The sequence below is a fragment of the Naegleria gruberi genome (assembly GCF_000004985.1).
Source record: "Naegleria gruberi genomic scaffold NAEGRscaffold_81, whole genome shotgun sequence".
In the NCBI taxonomy this organism is placed as follows: Eukaryota; Heterolobosea; class Eutetramitea; order Acrasida; family Naegleriidae; genus Naegleria; species Naegleria gruberi.
In genome coordinates, this window is record NW_003163246.1 from 22,889 (window position 1) to 39,113 (window position 16,225).

Sequence of the window (16,225 nt, forward strand, 5' to 3'; positions counted from 1 at the left end):
GTCTGTTATCTTTATACAAAATCAACATCATCTATCCGAGTAACAACTTGATAATTTTCAAAGATGACGATGAATAACATCAGACGAAATCATCATCATTACTACAGCAGTCAATATTGTTGGTGGAGAGAATCATCTCTGACTGTCATCTTTATACTGCTGCTGTCGAGTCTTGTACTGTTGAATGGACCAAGCACTCTCATCACTGCACAAAGACCTGGGCCATTCAATCCGAATAATCCGAGTGGACCTCCATCTCCTAATTTTCAAGATGATTCTACTCAACCACAAGGAATTTGTGCAAATGGCTCAACAACATGGGATCAGGATATTTGTACGGAAACTAGTGAATTGTCGTCTCTTTCGATAAGACCTAGCTATTGTAAGAATATTAATCCCTATGTGATTCCGTATCCTTTCAGTGATCATGAGTTTAGTGTCAAGTTGAGTCCTGATTGTTATGATTACAAAACTGGATTGAATTCAAATGATATTGAGAGAGCTGAGTGTGAAACAGTTAAATCAATCAGTTCTGTGGAGTTTGGACCTTTTGTTTTGCCTGATTTGAATGTTACAAGTAAGAGATTTTCATTGTTTGGAATGAATACTGGTGAAATCTATGCAATGGATTTTAACACGAATGAACTTTTCCAATTTGAAAATCAAACCAGTGACCCAATTAAGAAATTGGATGCCTTTGTGTTGGGATTGAACAATACTGCAGCTTATATCATCTCTTCGGATGGTCAACACTCTTTAAAAGTTCTCTATTTTAACTATCTCAATAGAGAAACAAGTGCTCTATGTGAAAAAATTACCTATAACGAAAGTGTTGTGGATTTTAAGAGTTTGAATGTTGATGGACAATTATACTTGGTTGCTCTGACATCTTCCTCATTGGAATCTTCGACCAAATATCTTAAATTCTCAAAAATGGATGAATATTGCAATATTGTGATGAATGAATTTACTTATTCTATTCAACCTCCAAAAGGAAGCTCTAAAATTTCATTTGACATTTTCACACAAGCTATCAACAATACTGCTTCCTATTCTCCTTCTATTTATACTAGATCTTCATCTATTCCAACCAGAAATATCATCTCTGTACAAACAGAACAATCAGTTTCAGTTATCAATTTTGTCACTAAAGATTTGAATCTTGACTTGCATAGTAATTCAACATCACCATACTTGGTTTTTACAACCAATGCTGGCAGTGGTCAACACATTACCAGTAGTTCTTTCATCACAGAAGAATTGAGAAGAATTGATTTTGCTACCAATTCTTCAACAAGTTGTTCACTTTCTGAGGGAGAATTGAGATTCCCTTCACAAGAAGTTCACTTACTTGTTACTTTATTTGATGGAACAAACTCAACATTAATCGTTAGAAATTTACCTGAATTTTCAGCATTTACTCTCAAGAATTTATCTGATATGCTAACTAATGAACATCCATTCAATAGAGATTTTGCGTGTGATATTGCTGCTGGATATTACCAATCTGGACCTAATACTTGTGTTTTGGCCAATGAATATAGTATTCCTTTGGAAGCAAAAGCTACTCAAGTTCACTCAAGATTCATTGATATTCCTGAACTTATTAAGGAGTATTTGGCTCAAGTTACAACAGAAAGCTCCAAGAATACAGAGCAGTTCAGAACAGCTGTTAACTTGTTGTGTATTGTTAGTGCTGGAGGTGATCCTATGAATCCAAACAGACCATTCGATCCAAATAGATATATGGCCTGTGTACAAGCTTTGACAACAAGTATGGGAAGTGTCACTTGTCAAGCACAAGCATTTGGAGCTTTAGGAACTGAAAATCTCAGACAATTGATGAACGATTATTTGCAGTACAACGTTTTCATCACTATGGAGAATAATGCCTTGTTAGTTTTGGGAGTTCAACAAAGATTTTGTGATCCACTCTCAAAAGAACTTATCATTAAGCCTTTCAACAAGTTGCAACTCATTGGCAGAGCCATTAACACATACATTTCTGGCAATGGTCAACATATCTTCATATCCATAACAAGGAAAAAATGGGAAATTGAATCATTAGCTAGATACAAGGAAATTTGTGATATGTTGGAAGAAGACCCAGATAATATCTTCCTCAAAGATTATAGAACTTCGTGCATCAAAAATCCAGCCAAACCAATCAATATTAATACCTTTGGTTTCTACCTGTCAAGTTGCTTCCCTGGCATTTATTGTCCATCTTTGACAAAGAATGAATTGCAAGCAGTTCCTGACAAGTTTTACACTGAGAGACCAAATACACTCCTTCCATGTCCTATTGGCAGCTTTTGTACATTGGGTTTCAAGAGAGATTGTATCACTGGCTTTGTTTGTGATAAACCAATGATGGTTCTTCCAAAACCATGTACAGATAACGATTACAATTGTTATGCTAGTGGATTGGCTGCTCCTTTTGCTCCTTCCAAGGGAACAGTAACTTTGGCTCCTTATTTCCCTACTCTTCCGATTGCTCCTGGATTGTACATTGAGAGACATAGTGAAATTGATTTGGATATTAGAAAGTGCAGTGTTGGAGATTATTGTCCTTTAGCAAGAGCTCTTGATGTTCCAACATTTGGAACTGAGAATGTCAGTATTTTGGACTGTCCTGCTGGTACAGTCTGTTCAGATCCCTTTGTTATTACACCAAAAACTTGTTTTTACAATGGATCATACAGCAGCTATTGTCCAACAGGAACTTCTGAAGAATTGCCTTGTCCAGCTGGACATTACTGTCTAGGACCTTCATCTATTAAGGAATGCAGAAGAACTCAGTACTGCCCTGCTGGTACTCTGATTCCAACTGCTTGTCCTGGTGGCTACTATTGTTCAACTCCTTCTGAAAAATTGATTTGTCCAAAAGGTCATTATTGTCCAGAAGGAACTGTAATGCCTCATCCTTGTGGTTGGTTGTCTTTGTGTGGCGAAGGAAAATCCAATGTTGACTTTAATATTCTTGGTTTCTTCTTTGTTTTCATTTGTTTAATGTTAGTTGTTGGTATTCACTCGCTCATTAAATATGTCAGATCTGTTAGTAATAAGAAACGTGATTTGGAACATCAAGAAGCTGCCATGTTGGAAATGAAGGAAATGTCAGGTGACAATACCAATTCTAAAGATGTAAGATCTGCCTATGCCTCCAAGAACTTGAGACAATCTTACGGAGATAGCAAATTTGGTGTCAATATTGCTTTTGAGGACTTGTGTTTAACCATTGAACAATCTGGAAAGACAACTAACATTTTGAGTGGTGTCAGAGGAGAAATTAGAAACTCTGAATTGTTAGCAGTTATGGGTTGTTCAGGTTCTGGTAAGACCTCTTTCATCACATCTCTTTGTGGTAAAGCATACTATGGTAATGTAACTGGTACCATCAAACTGAATGGAAATGAAGCCAGTTTGACAAAGTTTAGAAAGTTGACTGGATTTGTGCCACAATTAGATATCATGCAAAGTCAAATGACTGTTTATGAAACATTGTACTTTGCTGCTCGAACTAGATTGGATAAGAGAAAGACCAATGAGCAAGTAGACAAATTTGTGTCAAGTTTAATTTCCATTCTTGGATTGGATGATGTCAAACACTCTATTATTGGTGATGAAAAGAAGAGAGGTATATCAGGAGGTCAAAAGAAGAGAGTGAATATTGGTCTTGAACTTGCAGCAGCTCCTAGTGTTTTATTTTGTAAGTATTTTGTTTCTTCCTTTCTTAAATTTGAATCTTTAATAATATAACAGTGGATGAACCAACTAGTGGATGTAAGTATTTAACAATGCTATTTGACAGTTTTTCTAATTGTAATTACAGTGGACGCTTCTACATCAAGAGAAATTATTGAAATTCTTAGAAATGTTGCTGTTAATCAACACATTACAGTTGTAACAGTTATCCATCAACCTAGATATGAAATATTTGCCATGTTCCACAAGGTCATGTTGCTAGGAAAGGGAGGCAGAGTTGTCTATTGTGGTCCAAGCATTAAAGCTGTGGAATATTTTGAGAGTATTGGATTCAAATCTCTTCCAAATGCTAATCCTGCTGATTATATTATGGATGTTATTTCTGGAAATATTGAAAGAGAAGGTGATCCTGATTTTAAGGTTGAAGATTTGTTTACCATGTGGGAAGATCACAGACATTTGTATGAAGAAGATTCCGCATTGCTTTCACCATCAAGTGCTACCTCTCCAATTATTGAGAGGGAAGATGCTGATTCTGTGGAAAATTCTGAATTAAGCGGACCTACCAGTGTTGATTGTTCCTATGAAGTATTTAAGAAGGAGAATGACAATAGAAAGATCAGTTACTTTACTCAATTCATGATGTGTTTGAAGAGATGTCTCTTCCAACTCACTAGAGACACTTCTGGATTTGTTTTGGATGTTGGTTTGGTTTACTTGGCAGGTCTCAGTATTGGTGTTATTTTCTATGAAAGTAGATATATTGGACCACCAGCAACCGAAGTGATTGATCAATGTCCTGAAGTAATGAGATACAAATGTTCCCTTCCAGTTAATGATCCAATCATGACTATGGCATCTATTCTTGGCTTAGGTTTGGCACTTTGTGGATTGATGAGCTCGCTGAGTAATTTTGGAGATGAAATCACAGTATTTATCAGAGAGTACGAAAGTAATATATCTCCAATGATGTACTTCTTGGCAAAGAATCTGATTCAAATTCCAATCATTATGATTACACCAGCAATCTTCATTTCCATCTTTTATATTATCAGTAACCCTCAAGGAGAGGTTTGGCAATAGTAAGTAACATTCAAATAGTAATATGAACAACTTTAACAAATCAATTAATAGCTATGTTATTTTGATGAGTACAAACTTTGTGAGTTATGGAATTGGTTATCTATTATCACTAATCTTCCCTGCTTCATTAAGTAAGGTGGCTGGAGTAGTGTTTGTTGTGATTAATTATCTAGTTTCAGGTATTAGACCAACAATGAGTGAAATGGATGACATGTTCTTCCCAATGCCTTACATTTATTCCCTCTCCTTTTTGAGATATTCTACAGAAGCTCTCTATTTGACAGAAGTGAAGAAATATTCTCAAGTGTATGATGTAAATTCAGGTTTAGATTTAATGGGCTATGCCTTCAAGAATTTCCCTCGAATGGCCATAACTATTCCACTATTTGGTATCATCTATAGAATTTTAGCTTGTATTGCTCTTTTAATATTGCCTCCTTCATCACTAGTGAGACGAGTTGTAGGAAAGGTCATTGATTACAAGTCTCACATTGCCAAGATCAAGAAACTGATTGTCAGGAAAAAGCAACGTGATCATGAACAATTGAGCATTAATTATTGAGTCTACCATTCATCTATTTCTTTGTCCAACAAGTAAAGTATGAAATCATTATCTTTTCATTTGTTACTTGCAAAATGTCAGAATTATAATAAATTAATATCTCCAACGTCTGAGTATTCTAATCAAAGAGCCAGCTTGTAACCCACTTTCCGAAACTGTTTTACCCTCCTGCAACACCTTTGTATGCAAGAACAAAACCTCTCCTCTCTCCATAAATCTCGTCTCACAATTAATTCTATTTTTTAAATTCATAATATCTTCATCGGGTTCCACAGTAACAATCAGAGAGTGATTATCGTACGTCCTCACCTCAATATCAAATGATTTTCCTGTTGCTGATGATGATGCAGCTGTTGTATTCGTGCTATCTTCATTGCTCATTTTTTTAAAATTAATTTTTATTGTAAATTTTTAAAAATATTTGCCGCCAAACTGAATGAACTTTGAAAAACTCAACCAAAAAAAAATGTTGGATTTGTATGAAGTTTTTCCGTTCGTGATGGATTTGGGGTCATCATCAATAAAGGCTAGTTTGGTGAATAATGAATGCGTTCCGAGATGTGATGTGATGAATGGTGTGATGAAGAATGATAAACCTAGATATAAATTTGATAGTATGAAAGGCTTGTTGGTGGAAGATGTAATTGAAAGGCCGATGAAAGAGGGAGAAATTGTTGATTGGTTTTTGATGGATTCAGTGTTGGGGGATACTTTCTATAAGGAATGCAGAACTGAGGTTGCTGAATATCCAATGGCTATTTCTGTTTCTTCATATTTTGGATTGAAAGATAGGTATAAATTGGCAGAAATATTATACGAAACTTATTGTAGCCCTTCTGTGATGTTTGTAAATCAGGGTAGAGCTTCTTTGAGGAGATATGCCAGAACTGGTGTTGATGTTAGCATTGGAGCAGGTGTTGCCTGTGTTTTACCTGTGGTGGATGGAAAAATAATTAAGGAAAATATCAAAAAGTTAAATGTAAATGGAAATGATTTAACAAATTATCTTGGGCAATTAATTGCCAAAAAGGGAATTTCAACTGGTACTGAACTGGATCCAAAGTATTGTGAAGGTGTAAGGAATATTGATACCATCAAGGCAAAGTGTTTCCTTCTAGATGAATATATTGAAGAAAGCACAACACCAGAGCAATCTTTCACTTTTGATGACTGCACTATTTCCCTTGGAAAGGAACTGTATCAAGCTCCAGAACCTCTATTCCAACCTCATTTGATTGGTAAGGATTGCCCAGGATTGGCTGAAGTTATTCATTCATGCATTAGCTCTTGTGAAGTGGATACTAGAGAACAATTGTATCAGAATATTGTCTTTTCAGGTGCTTCTTCTCTCTTTAAAAATTTGGCTCAAAGATTAAAGAAGGAGTTAGGCGAGCTTGCCCCAAATAATTACAAAATTGGTGTTACAGCCCCTCCAGAAAGCAAGTATAGCGTATGGATGGGTACATGCGCTGAAGCTGAAAGCTTTTACAACCACGACAAGTGGGTCACCCGTGAAATGTATGAAGAACAAGGTGAGGCAATAACTTCAAAATTCTCCACCACTATTTGTTAAATTAATGTATTGTTAAGACTTGTAAATTAGATAATGAGGTAATATCATTTTTATCAGAATTTAACACTTTACAATGAAAAATGATAAACCTCTCTTTTAAAATCCAAATCACCAAAATGATATCCACAAATTGACTTGAGTTCAAATTTGTAAAACCCAACATCCACAATTCCAGAAACATTTGTAGAATATGCCAAATTAGACGAAAAAGGAGTTTGTGAATGATGACATGTTTTCTCTACTATTATGGAAAATGATTCTCCGGTATTCATTATTTCAGGACTGACTCTAGCTTTGAGAATATTGTATGGATGAATTTGAGTGCGCTTAATGTACCATCCAGCAGACGAATCTGTAATTCCATAGAAGAAACATCCAATTAATACTCTATAGATTCCAACATCTTTACAATCGTGGAAGGTATTTGTGTTATGTTTGTCGTAGATTCGATTTTTAAGAAGGTTTGGTGTGAAATGTCTGTAAATGCTGTCAATAGTTTTGAGATTGGAGGTAAAGTGGCGAGTCAAATCCAGCATGAAACACGAATTACTACCATCAATTTTACCCATTAAAAAGTAATTACACAAGTTTGTGGTTGAATTAGTGTCAAATGTCTTGAGTTTGATGTACAGTTGTTTCTTTTCATTATCCACATCAAGAATTTCCACCAACCTCGAAAGAATTTCATTCTCCAACATTAAGTTAACATTCTTACATTCAGCAATATTCAAATACTTTACAACATCCACAATCGAATCAAATTTCAAATCAAATTCAATATGCATCACATTCGTATTCTTTCTCTCTTGATTCGTATATGAATTGAACATCAAATTTCTCTTATTTTCACTCGCAACATTGAAATCCACATTAGTTTTCACATCCTTAACAATGCTCTTATGATCAAAATCACATTTAAATCGAATTACAATCTTGGATCTTTTGATATTAGTAAAATATTCGAGTGGATTCGAGCTGATTAGTATATTTCCATTTCTGGTTTGATTCTCAAGTTCTAGATCGTCATTGGCACCTTCAAGTTTGGGATTAATTTTGTGCTTTAACTCCAGCAGACGTTCCTCCAGATTTGCAATTCTTCTCCGATCATGAAAATAAACTTTGGTCTTGACAATAATTCCGAAACTTTGTAAAATTTCCAACAATGATGAAGATTTTGCTGATGATGATGATCTAGAATGATTCTCATGTTGTTTTTCTTTGTGGTGTTCATAATTTTGATGTTTTGACATTTTTTTGGACAGGTAAAATTGGTCAACCTGCAAACTGAAATTGAAACCTATTCACACAATCAATCTCCTCAACATTTTCAATGACTTTTCTAAAATTTGTATTTCAATAGGATTGAAAAATCGAATGAAAATTTCCTTCATTTCAACTTTTTCCACAAATAATTCATAAATCAATTGAAGAAATTCATTTCCCTCCTTCCATGCCTTCTCTACATGTCTGGTATTCCAGAAAATTCTACTGCCATCCTTTAAATAGTACATGATTATTGAGTAATTGTCGTTGTGGAGTATTTCAATGTGTTTTGTAATCATTAGTGGAATGTTTGAATAGTCAATTGTTTGAAATTGATTTTTGATATTGAAATTGTTCATGTTTTCATATAAAATTTTGTGTAATTTCTGACATTTTCTCTTCAATTTTCCATTTTCAATTGTAGATTTTCCAATAAACTTCTTCAACCATTCACAATCCTCATTGGCAGATGTCATTTCCAACCTTTTCAATCCTTTTTCAATATATTTCAAACAAGAATTCTCATTCAGTAACTGCAATTTTCCATCCAATAATCCAATCCTCTCACATTCACTCACAAACTGTGCAGGTAACATGAAAAATGCTGAATAATATTCGGAATTAATCAAATTCATTGAATTTAAATTATTAAACACTTGTTCCTCATCAATTGCCAATTCCTCAATCTTTTCCTTCTTGAATAATTCATCATGGAAATTATCTGGAATGAAAATTTTCCTTTCACTTTCCAAATTATTGGAAAATCCAAAATTATTGTAATTGGAATGATGATTGGACGAAGAAAAAATAATTTGCTTCGGAATAATCATCAGATCTCCATCATGTGTTTTTTAAATTCGTGAGCAAGAAAATCAATATTTGAAGGATAGGAATGAGGAGAGGAAATTTTGTAAATGTGCATTTGGAGGAGGTGAATGAATTTTTCAGTTTGAAGTTCTTCCATTTTTTTTTTAAAAATTAATAGAATTCTATTAGAACTTCAAACTGAAAAATTCAGAATTCTATTAGAATTTTTGCAAATTTGGAAATTTTTATTTTTTACCAGAATTGGAAGTTACGATGGATGGAGCCCAAGCATTTCCTTCAATTCCACACTCATTGGTTCCTCTAATAATGTTTCTCCTCATCCTTAATAAAATTCACAAATTTTAAGATAATTTTCAAAGTGTCATCTTTCAAAACATAAATTATTCAACTTACTTTCAGACCATGAGTTTGCAACTGTCCAACAAGGTTTCTTTGTTTGAGAATCATCTCCAAATCCATCATGGAGGTCATCTCTGAGACGTGGTGCGTTGGAAATCTTGTAACTTGTTGGAATTGATCCATCTTGACATTTGGAATGCATTGTTCAGAAACACCACCTGATTGCATAAAGTACTGTTAAGAAAAAAGAAAGAATTAGAGAGCTGTCTCTGACAAGTAGATATGTGGTTTTAATATTTAACAAATTTATCAACATCAGCTCTTGGAGACCATACATTACTCTCAATTCCACACTCATTAGATCCTCTCAAAATCCAAAAATGTCCTTGATCTCCCCATTCTATTCATAAATAAACAAGAAATCAAATTATTAGAAACTCACAGTCTCCAAAAGAACAACTTACTTTCTCCCCAAGAATTAGCAATAATCCAATAAGGCTTCTTTGAAAGTGAATCCATTCCAAAACCAATAATGACAATGGCATGGCCACCAATTTCATTTCCAGTAAGATGAGAATAGACACCTGACTGATAGCTCATCAGATCCTTATAAACTGTCAAACTTGCATGAACTGGTCCATAATTTTGAATTTCATACATGATACTATCTAATCCTTTTATGGATGCATAGGATTTTGCCTTGTAGAAAGATGGAGCTTTACCATCGACACATTTGGATGGACAGTCATCGTCATCATTGTTTTTATAAGGTCTACATTGTTCAGAAACTGATCCAACATTGGTCAAGAACTGCAAGAGTTTCGAATAATCAGTGAGAAATGAAACTTACATTCCATGTTTTTGGTAGACTTCCTCCACTACATCCAAGATTATCCATATTACAATCAATTTGATATTGAGGAGACATGATTACATTCACAGAACCATTACTAGCAATGCAAAATCTATCTGAAAGCACCTTCGTGGCAGAAACTAAATCATTGAACTCAATCCAAACTTCCATTGCCAAATTGAAATTACTTACAAGCCCAACAAGATCCACAATCCAATTGATTTCTCACAGTATGCACACATTGAGGCCACTTTTGTCTCGAATCGAAATTAGTTGGTGGTGTGTAAGCAGTTGGTGGTCCAGTTACGATGCTAAATCTTGATTTTGATGATGGTGTTATAGCTTCTTCATGAATTGCTCCTAAATATTTCTATCCTCCGTATACAATTATAACATCGTGATGATAATATAAATTGATGATGAATAGAGAAAACATACTTGCTTAAACTCTCCGACAGTCATATTAGCAAACTTTTCATAGACTTTTGCCTTCCATGATGATTTCGGATTGTTATTGATGGAGTGAATAACATGATGGTCATGAATTGGTTCATGATGAGATGCCATTTCTCCCATAGCTACTATAGCAGAGAACATTAAGGTTACTGCTGCTAAAACAACAACCAATAAAGAACCCCTAAACATCCTTAAAATTTTTTATAAAGATTTTCTTATGTACAAGCTCGTATTATTTACATTTATTTTTTAAGGGCATCAGATGCTTTTTTGATTTTCAAGCCAGATGGTTTGGTGATTGTGGTAGTGGCTGGTTTCTTTTCTTCTTTGACTTCTTGCTTAACTTCTTGTTTAATTTCTTGCTTTGGTTCTTGTTTGACTTCTTCTTTGACTGGTTTGGATTCAGTCTTCTTGGAGTCATTCTTATTATTCTTCTTGGCCTTGATTTCCTTTCTCTTTTCATTCTTCTTGTTGTTATTCTTTGGCTTGTCCTTCTTATTGTTAGCCTTCTTTGGCTTGTCAGTCTTTGGTTTAGTTTCAGTTGATCCTTCTTCTTGAGCCTTCTTTTCCTTCTTGGCTTGTTGACGAGCTTCCTTTTGCTTTCTTCTTTCTTCATTGAAAGGATAGAAGCTTTCCTTTTCCTTTCCAATAAGATTACCAAAATCACTTCTGTCTCTTTGAGTTTCAAAGAAGGTATGGAAATAGACATTCTTGGCTTGAACAGCAGCAAAGTTAATAGATGGATAAGTCTTTTGAAGAGATTCAAGTAAGAACTTTTCAGATATACCAACTTTTTGAGCATGTTGATACTTCTTCTTCTTATTTTCTGGTTCAGAAGAGTCAGTGGTGGAGGATTCAACCTTATCATGCTTACGCTTCTTTTCTTCTTCTGACAATTTCATAACTTCCAAATCGTGTTCTTCATCTTCCAATTTTTCTTCTTCGTCGAGTTCGAATGGAATTGAAACTTCCTTTCTTGGAGGGGTACCGAGCTTTTCAGTTCTGACTGCAATTGGTTCATCGTGATGATCATCTTCATCATCAGAGTCAGAATCACTGGAATCTTCAAATGGAACTGATTTTGGAGCACTGATTGGTGTTCTCTTTCCTGAGACAGAGGCTGGAGAAGCCTTCTTTAAAGGTGTGAGTGGTTTGGTACTTGTGGTTTCAGATGCTTCAGTCATTTTGACATCTTCATCATCTTCGTCAGAATCAGAGTCACTTGAATCAGCATATGGAACCTTTTTAGGAGTAGAAATTGGAGTACGTTTAACCTTTGCTGGAACATCTTCATCATCGCTACTATCAGCCATATTTGTTGGGAGTGACAAATTGGATGGTTTAGCTGGAGTGGAAGCTTTCTTTGGAGTGGCAGTATTAGTAGCAACTGGTTCAGCAGCAATATCAACAACAACAGATGAAACAACTTCCTTTCTTGGTGGAGTGCCGAGTCTTTCAGTTCTGACTGCAATTGGTTCATCATGATGATCATCTTCATCATCAGAATCGGAATCACTAGAATCTGCGAATGGAATAGACTTTGGAGTACTAATTGGTGTTCTCTTACCACTAACAGAAGAAGCAGAAGGAGAAGTCTTTTTCTTCAACTTTTCAGCAGTGCTTTCTGTTGTGGCTTTTTCTTCATCAGAAGAGTCGGATTCAGAATCGCTAGAATCAGCGAATGGAACCTTCTTTGGTGTACTGATAGGTGTTCTGAGTTTAGTGGCAGACTTTGGTGTTGGTTTGGCTACTGGTGATGATGCAACAACAGCAGATGAAGCCTTGAGTGGAGTCTTCTTTGGTGTGATTGGAACAGAATCTAAAACAACAGAATCTTCATCTTCCATTTTGTGTGGTGTCTTCTTTGGTGTTGTTGCTGGAGCTAAAGCTTTTGATGGTGTTTTGGCTGGCGACTTCAAGTCTGCGTCAGTCTTCTTTGGAGTTTGGATTTTCTTTGGTGTTGTGCTCATTTTTTTTGAAAATAATTTTGTTCCACAAAAAAATGGCGCGTAGAATTTTATTAAAGGATTACGCTGGGATCTTTTTTTGTTTAACATCTAAAAATAAAAAATTTCCAGTCACTAGTAGAAAATCACAATTTTCACACATTGTAAGATTGTGAAATAGTTACTGAGTGATTTTTGATGAAAGTTGTAGGAAATGAAAATCAACATACAAAGTGACGTGAATATAGAGCTATAAATGAACGAAATAAAGTATAACATGTCGATGAGCCATTACAATGTTGTGAATTTAAAATGCAAGTTGAAAAAGTTCACATAAATTCTTGACTTTTTTTCGAATTGACCTTTTCATAGAATAACAATCAGCTATTGGAAACTTCACAATAGAATATCAATCTACATGTGTTATAGTGTATACTGCAAAGTTTTAACATGTTTTGGTTTTGTCCTAGTTCAGCCGTTATTATTTCTATTTTTGTGAGACTGTCCATATTAGGTGAAGATTCAAGATAACAGCTCAAATCAAACCTTCAATTGGTACACTTTATCACCAACCCAAAAACAATAATCTTTTCACACCAAATCCACTAAAAACTACAAAAAATTACTAAAATTACAATTTTTTTACTCTACAGTTTTACTTCTTAATAACATTGGCAGCATCTTGATATCCTTGTTGAATCATTTCAGCAGCATCTGTAAAACCTAAAAAGTATCCAGGCAACCATTTCGATGGCTTGAATACTCTAATAGTAGCACGATTACCAAATGCATTCTGAGCATTCTCAATATCTTTTGTAAAGATATCATCCACAACTCCAAATAAAGTTCTCAATAAGATGAATGGTGTAGTTTGAACCTTATTGAAGATGTCATGACTTCCAAATTGTAAATCACCAATGGCCAAGATGACATCAACTTCAACACGAGAGGCATTAGTCTTTCTGAAACATTCGGCAATTGTATCTGAAACTGGTGTCATGTATTTGGCACCTCCATCCACATAGAGAGATTCCTTGCCATTCTTTGTGAGTGGAACTGCTTCGAATACTCCAGGAACTGCACTTGAAGCTCTAGTTGCCTCAATCAAATCATCTGTAAATTGATCAAATCTTTCGTATGAATTCGTCACAAGATTCGTAGCTCCCAAAAGTAAACTTCTGCCAGATTGTCTAATTTTTGTGACATTTACATTGGCAGTAAGGAAATTATGTAAAGGAGAGGTATTAAACAATCCACTCTTAATAAGAAATCCCTCAGCAATACCCAATGGCCAATCTTTGTAAACTTGAGATTTTTGTAAACTCAACCATTTGTTCAAGATGAATGCAACTGCAGCTTTTTCATCTCCAATCTTGTATTGAGAGAGTGCTACAGAGTTAATGGCTCCTGCACTGATTCCTCCAATGACTTGATATTGAACTTGTTCTGGATTTATATTTTCAACTGGTGATATTGATTATTAGATTTCGGATATTGCATTGGAAACCTACCCAAATACTTTAAAACACCAGCTTCATAAGCTCCACGATCGCCTCCTCCACCAAGAGCCAAAGCTCTACAAACCGATGATCCACCATTAGATGATGAAGAAACTCCACGAATAATAGACGAAACTCTTGCACTACAATAACTGTTGATCAACAACAAACAAACTAACAAGACAACAACAGCAACCGACACTGCACGTTTCATTCTTGCTACTGGCAAAGATTCGCCTCTTGACATGTTGTAGATTCTTTTTTTGTGATGTGAGATAGATATGCATCGGTTAGTTGCACTCTATTCTTTGATCTTTCAAGGTGTGATGAGGAACTCCTGATTGTAACGAGCATTGGAATGGATTTTACAAAGACGAGTGGCCAAACGGAAAATATGGATCCTATTGTGTGTTGATGTGTGTTTGGAAGGATTGTTCTTATTAAGATTATTTATTTTACTAAAAAACAATAATTTATTTAATTTTCAATATTTTAGCAAAATGGAATTATTATTATTTAAAAAAATGATTAAAAGACTTTGCAAGGGAGGAGCTTTTTCATCATCAGCATGGAAAGTAAGCCAATTCAATCATCAGCACTGCTCTTCAATAATTACTCCGAATTTATATAAAAATCAAAGCCTTTGCAAAATTCCGACTTTTCATAATTCATATAATAATTTAATAATTAATTCCAGCAATAATAATAATATTAAAAGAGAATTTAGAACGAGTCAATGTACTAATTATCGATTATTTATTCAGCAATGGATCGATTTGTTGGAACCTCTCCATGTAAAGAATAAAGTAGAAATGTGGAAGGCTGAACAATATTCGGAACAATTGTTGAATTCAATTATTGAAGAGAGAAAGTTGTTGGCCATTACTCATGAATCTATGAATGCAAAGGATATGCTTTTTAAGGTTTTAAAGAATCGATTGGGGAATATGGATGATGACAGAGATTTTGATGAAAAGTTTTATCCATGCGATGATGATTTTAGAGTTTTGGTAAATAAGTATCATTATGTCATGTTGAAGGATGAAAGGTTTTTTGAGATTTTGAGTGAGAATTACAAGTATTTAATTCCTGAAATGTTGTACTTGATTGAGTTTGGAGAGAAACATGATATTGATATTCCACTCAAGGTTAGACAGACATTTGGATTGGATTTTTATAGAACACAAATGAAATTGGATCAACTGGACCCAGATCACAAATACTTGACAACCCTTCTCGTTGCTTTTTATATTCATTTGGGTAAGTGCAATAATCCAGATGTTTTGAGGGAGGAATTCTATTGGATGCTTGATTTATTTGAAAGTGACGAAAGCAACTTGCTCTTGGATTCCATTAGAATCTATCCAGGCAACACTCCATTCTTTTTAAGATCCCTTGTCTTTGAGGATACTTCTAAAATTATTGAACGAGTTTTGGATGGCAATATCAATCCAATGCTCATCATGTGGGGCCTCTTCATGGCAAAATTGGGAGAAGCCAAGGATATTCTCGATCCTCAAGACTATGATGATTTGAATAGAAAGAGCTCACAAATTCTCAGATTCCAAGATCCATCCACAGGTAACAATATTCTCCACGAAATTATTCGATCCAACAATTCAATTGTTAACAAGATTGCTTCCATACTTCTCATAATTGGGCACGAACAAAACTTTCAAGATACTGACGATGTAATTCTCTTTGAAATGAAGAACAATGATGGGAAATCTGCTTTTCAATTGAGCACTTTGGCATTGCGTGCTACCTTTACATTAGTCGTGAGTGATTATCTTCTCATTGGTTTGATGATTTTGTGTGCTCCACTCCTTCTCCTTCTCATACCATGCTTGCTATTTGTTAGAGTATTCGCAAGATTGCTCTTCAAGACTGCCACTTTAAGATAAATACTGAACCATTCTCCCACTGCCTAATATTGATCTCTTTCTCAATCTTTAAAATGACGCTAATAACTGTTATTGATTGAGAATACTTGTAGTTTACAATACGGACTTTTTACATGAATAGATACCTTAATTCTCATACCATACTCACCTTAGTGTAATCTTTCTTCAAACTCCCATTTTTAGATACCTACAAACCATTCTTTCACACTAC

At 34.8% G+C, this 16,225-nt stretch overlaps 7 protein-coding genes across 7 annotated transcripts; 3 read left to right on the forward strand and 4 right to left on the reverse strand.

Annotated features, from left to right (window-relative positions):
• Positions 1-63: 63 nt before the first annotated feature.
• Positions 64-4,791, forward strand: NAEGRDRAFT_54124 (uncharacterized protein; the record flags this gene model as incomplete). Its single annotated transcript, XM_002669468.1, has 2 exons — positions 64-3,712; positions 3,836-4,791. 2 exons carry the CDS (start codon positions 64-66, stop codon positions 4,789-4,791), a joined length of 4,605 nt encoding a protein of 1,534 aa, XP_002669514.1.
• Positions 4,792-6,008: 1,217 nt separating this feature from the next.
• Positions 6,009-6,926, forward strand: NAEGRDRAFT_44865 (uncharacterized protein; the record flags this gene model as incomplete). Its single annotated transcript, XM_002669469.1, has 1 exon — positions 6,009-6,926. One exon carries the CDS (start codon positions 6,009-6,011, stop codon positions 6,924-6,926), a length of 918 nt encoding a protein of 305 aa, XP_002669515.1.
• Positions 6,927-6,994: 68 nt separating this feature from the next.
• Positions 6,995-8,176, reverse strand: NAEGRDRAFT_75480 (uncharacterized protein; the record flags this gene model as incomplete). The annotated part of the gene is made up of 1 exon (XM_002669511.1): positions 6,995-8,176. One exon carries the CDS (start codon positions 8,174-8,176, stop codon positions 6,995-6,997), a length of 1,182 nt encoding a protein of 393 aa, XP_002669557.1.
• Positions 8,177-9,264: 1,088 nt separating this feature from the next.
• Positions 9,265-10,806, reverse strand: NAEGRDRAFT_75481 (uncharacterized protein; the record flags this gene model as incomplete). The annotated part of the gene is made up of 6 exons (XM_002669512.1): positions 9,265-9,317; positions 9,411-9,539; positions 9,821-10,166; positions 10,207-10,373; positions 10,402-10,579; positions 10,648-10,806. The coding sequence occupies 6 exons, from the start codon at positions 10,804-10,806 to the stop codon at positions 9,265-9,267; spliced, it is 1,032 nt and encodes a 343-aa protein (XP_002669558.1).
• Positions 10,807-10,889: 83 nt separating this feature from the next.
• On the reverse strand, positions 10,890-12,635 carry NAEGRDRAFT_82106 (uncharacterized protein; the record flags this gene model as incomplete). The annotated part of the gene is made up of 2 exons (XM_002669513.1): positions 10,890-11,250; positions 11,654-12,635. The coding sequence occupies 2 exons, from the start codon at positions 12,633-12,635 to the stop codon at positions 10,943-10,945; spliced, it is 1,290 nt and encodes a 429-aa protein (XP_002669559.1). The 3' UTR covers positions 10,890-10,942.
• A 620-nt stretch (positions 12,636-13,255) lies between these two features.
• Positions 13,256-14,357, reverse strand: NAEGRDRAFT_59908 (patatin; the record flags this gene model as incomplete). Its single annotated transcript, XM_002669514.1, has 2 exons — positions 13,256-14,057; positions 14,123-14,357. 2 exons carry the CDS (start codon positions 14,355-14,357, stop codon positions 13,267-13,269), a joined length of 1,026 nt encoding a protein of 341 aa, XP_002669560.1. The 3' UTR covers positions 13,256-13,266.
• Positions 14,358-14,922: 565 nt separating this feature from the next.
• NAEGRDRAFT_75484 (uncharacterized protein) lies at positions 14,923-16,014 on the forward strand (the record flags this gene model as incomplete). The annotated part of the gene is made up of 1 exon (XM_002669470.1): positions 14,923-16,014. One exon carries the CDS (start codon positions 14,923-14,925, stop codon positions 16,012-16,014), a length of 1,092 nt encoding a protein of 363 aa, XP_002669516.1.
• Positions 16,015-16,225: the final 211 nt, after the last annotated feature.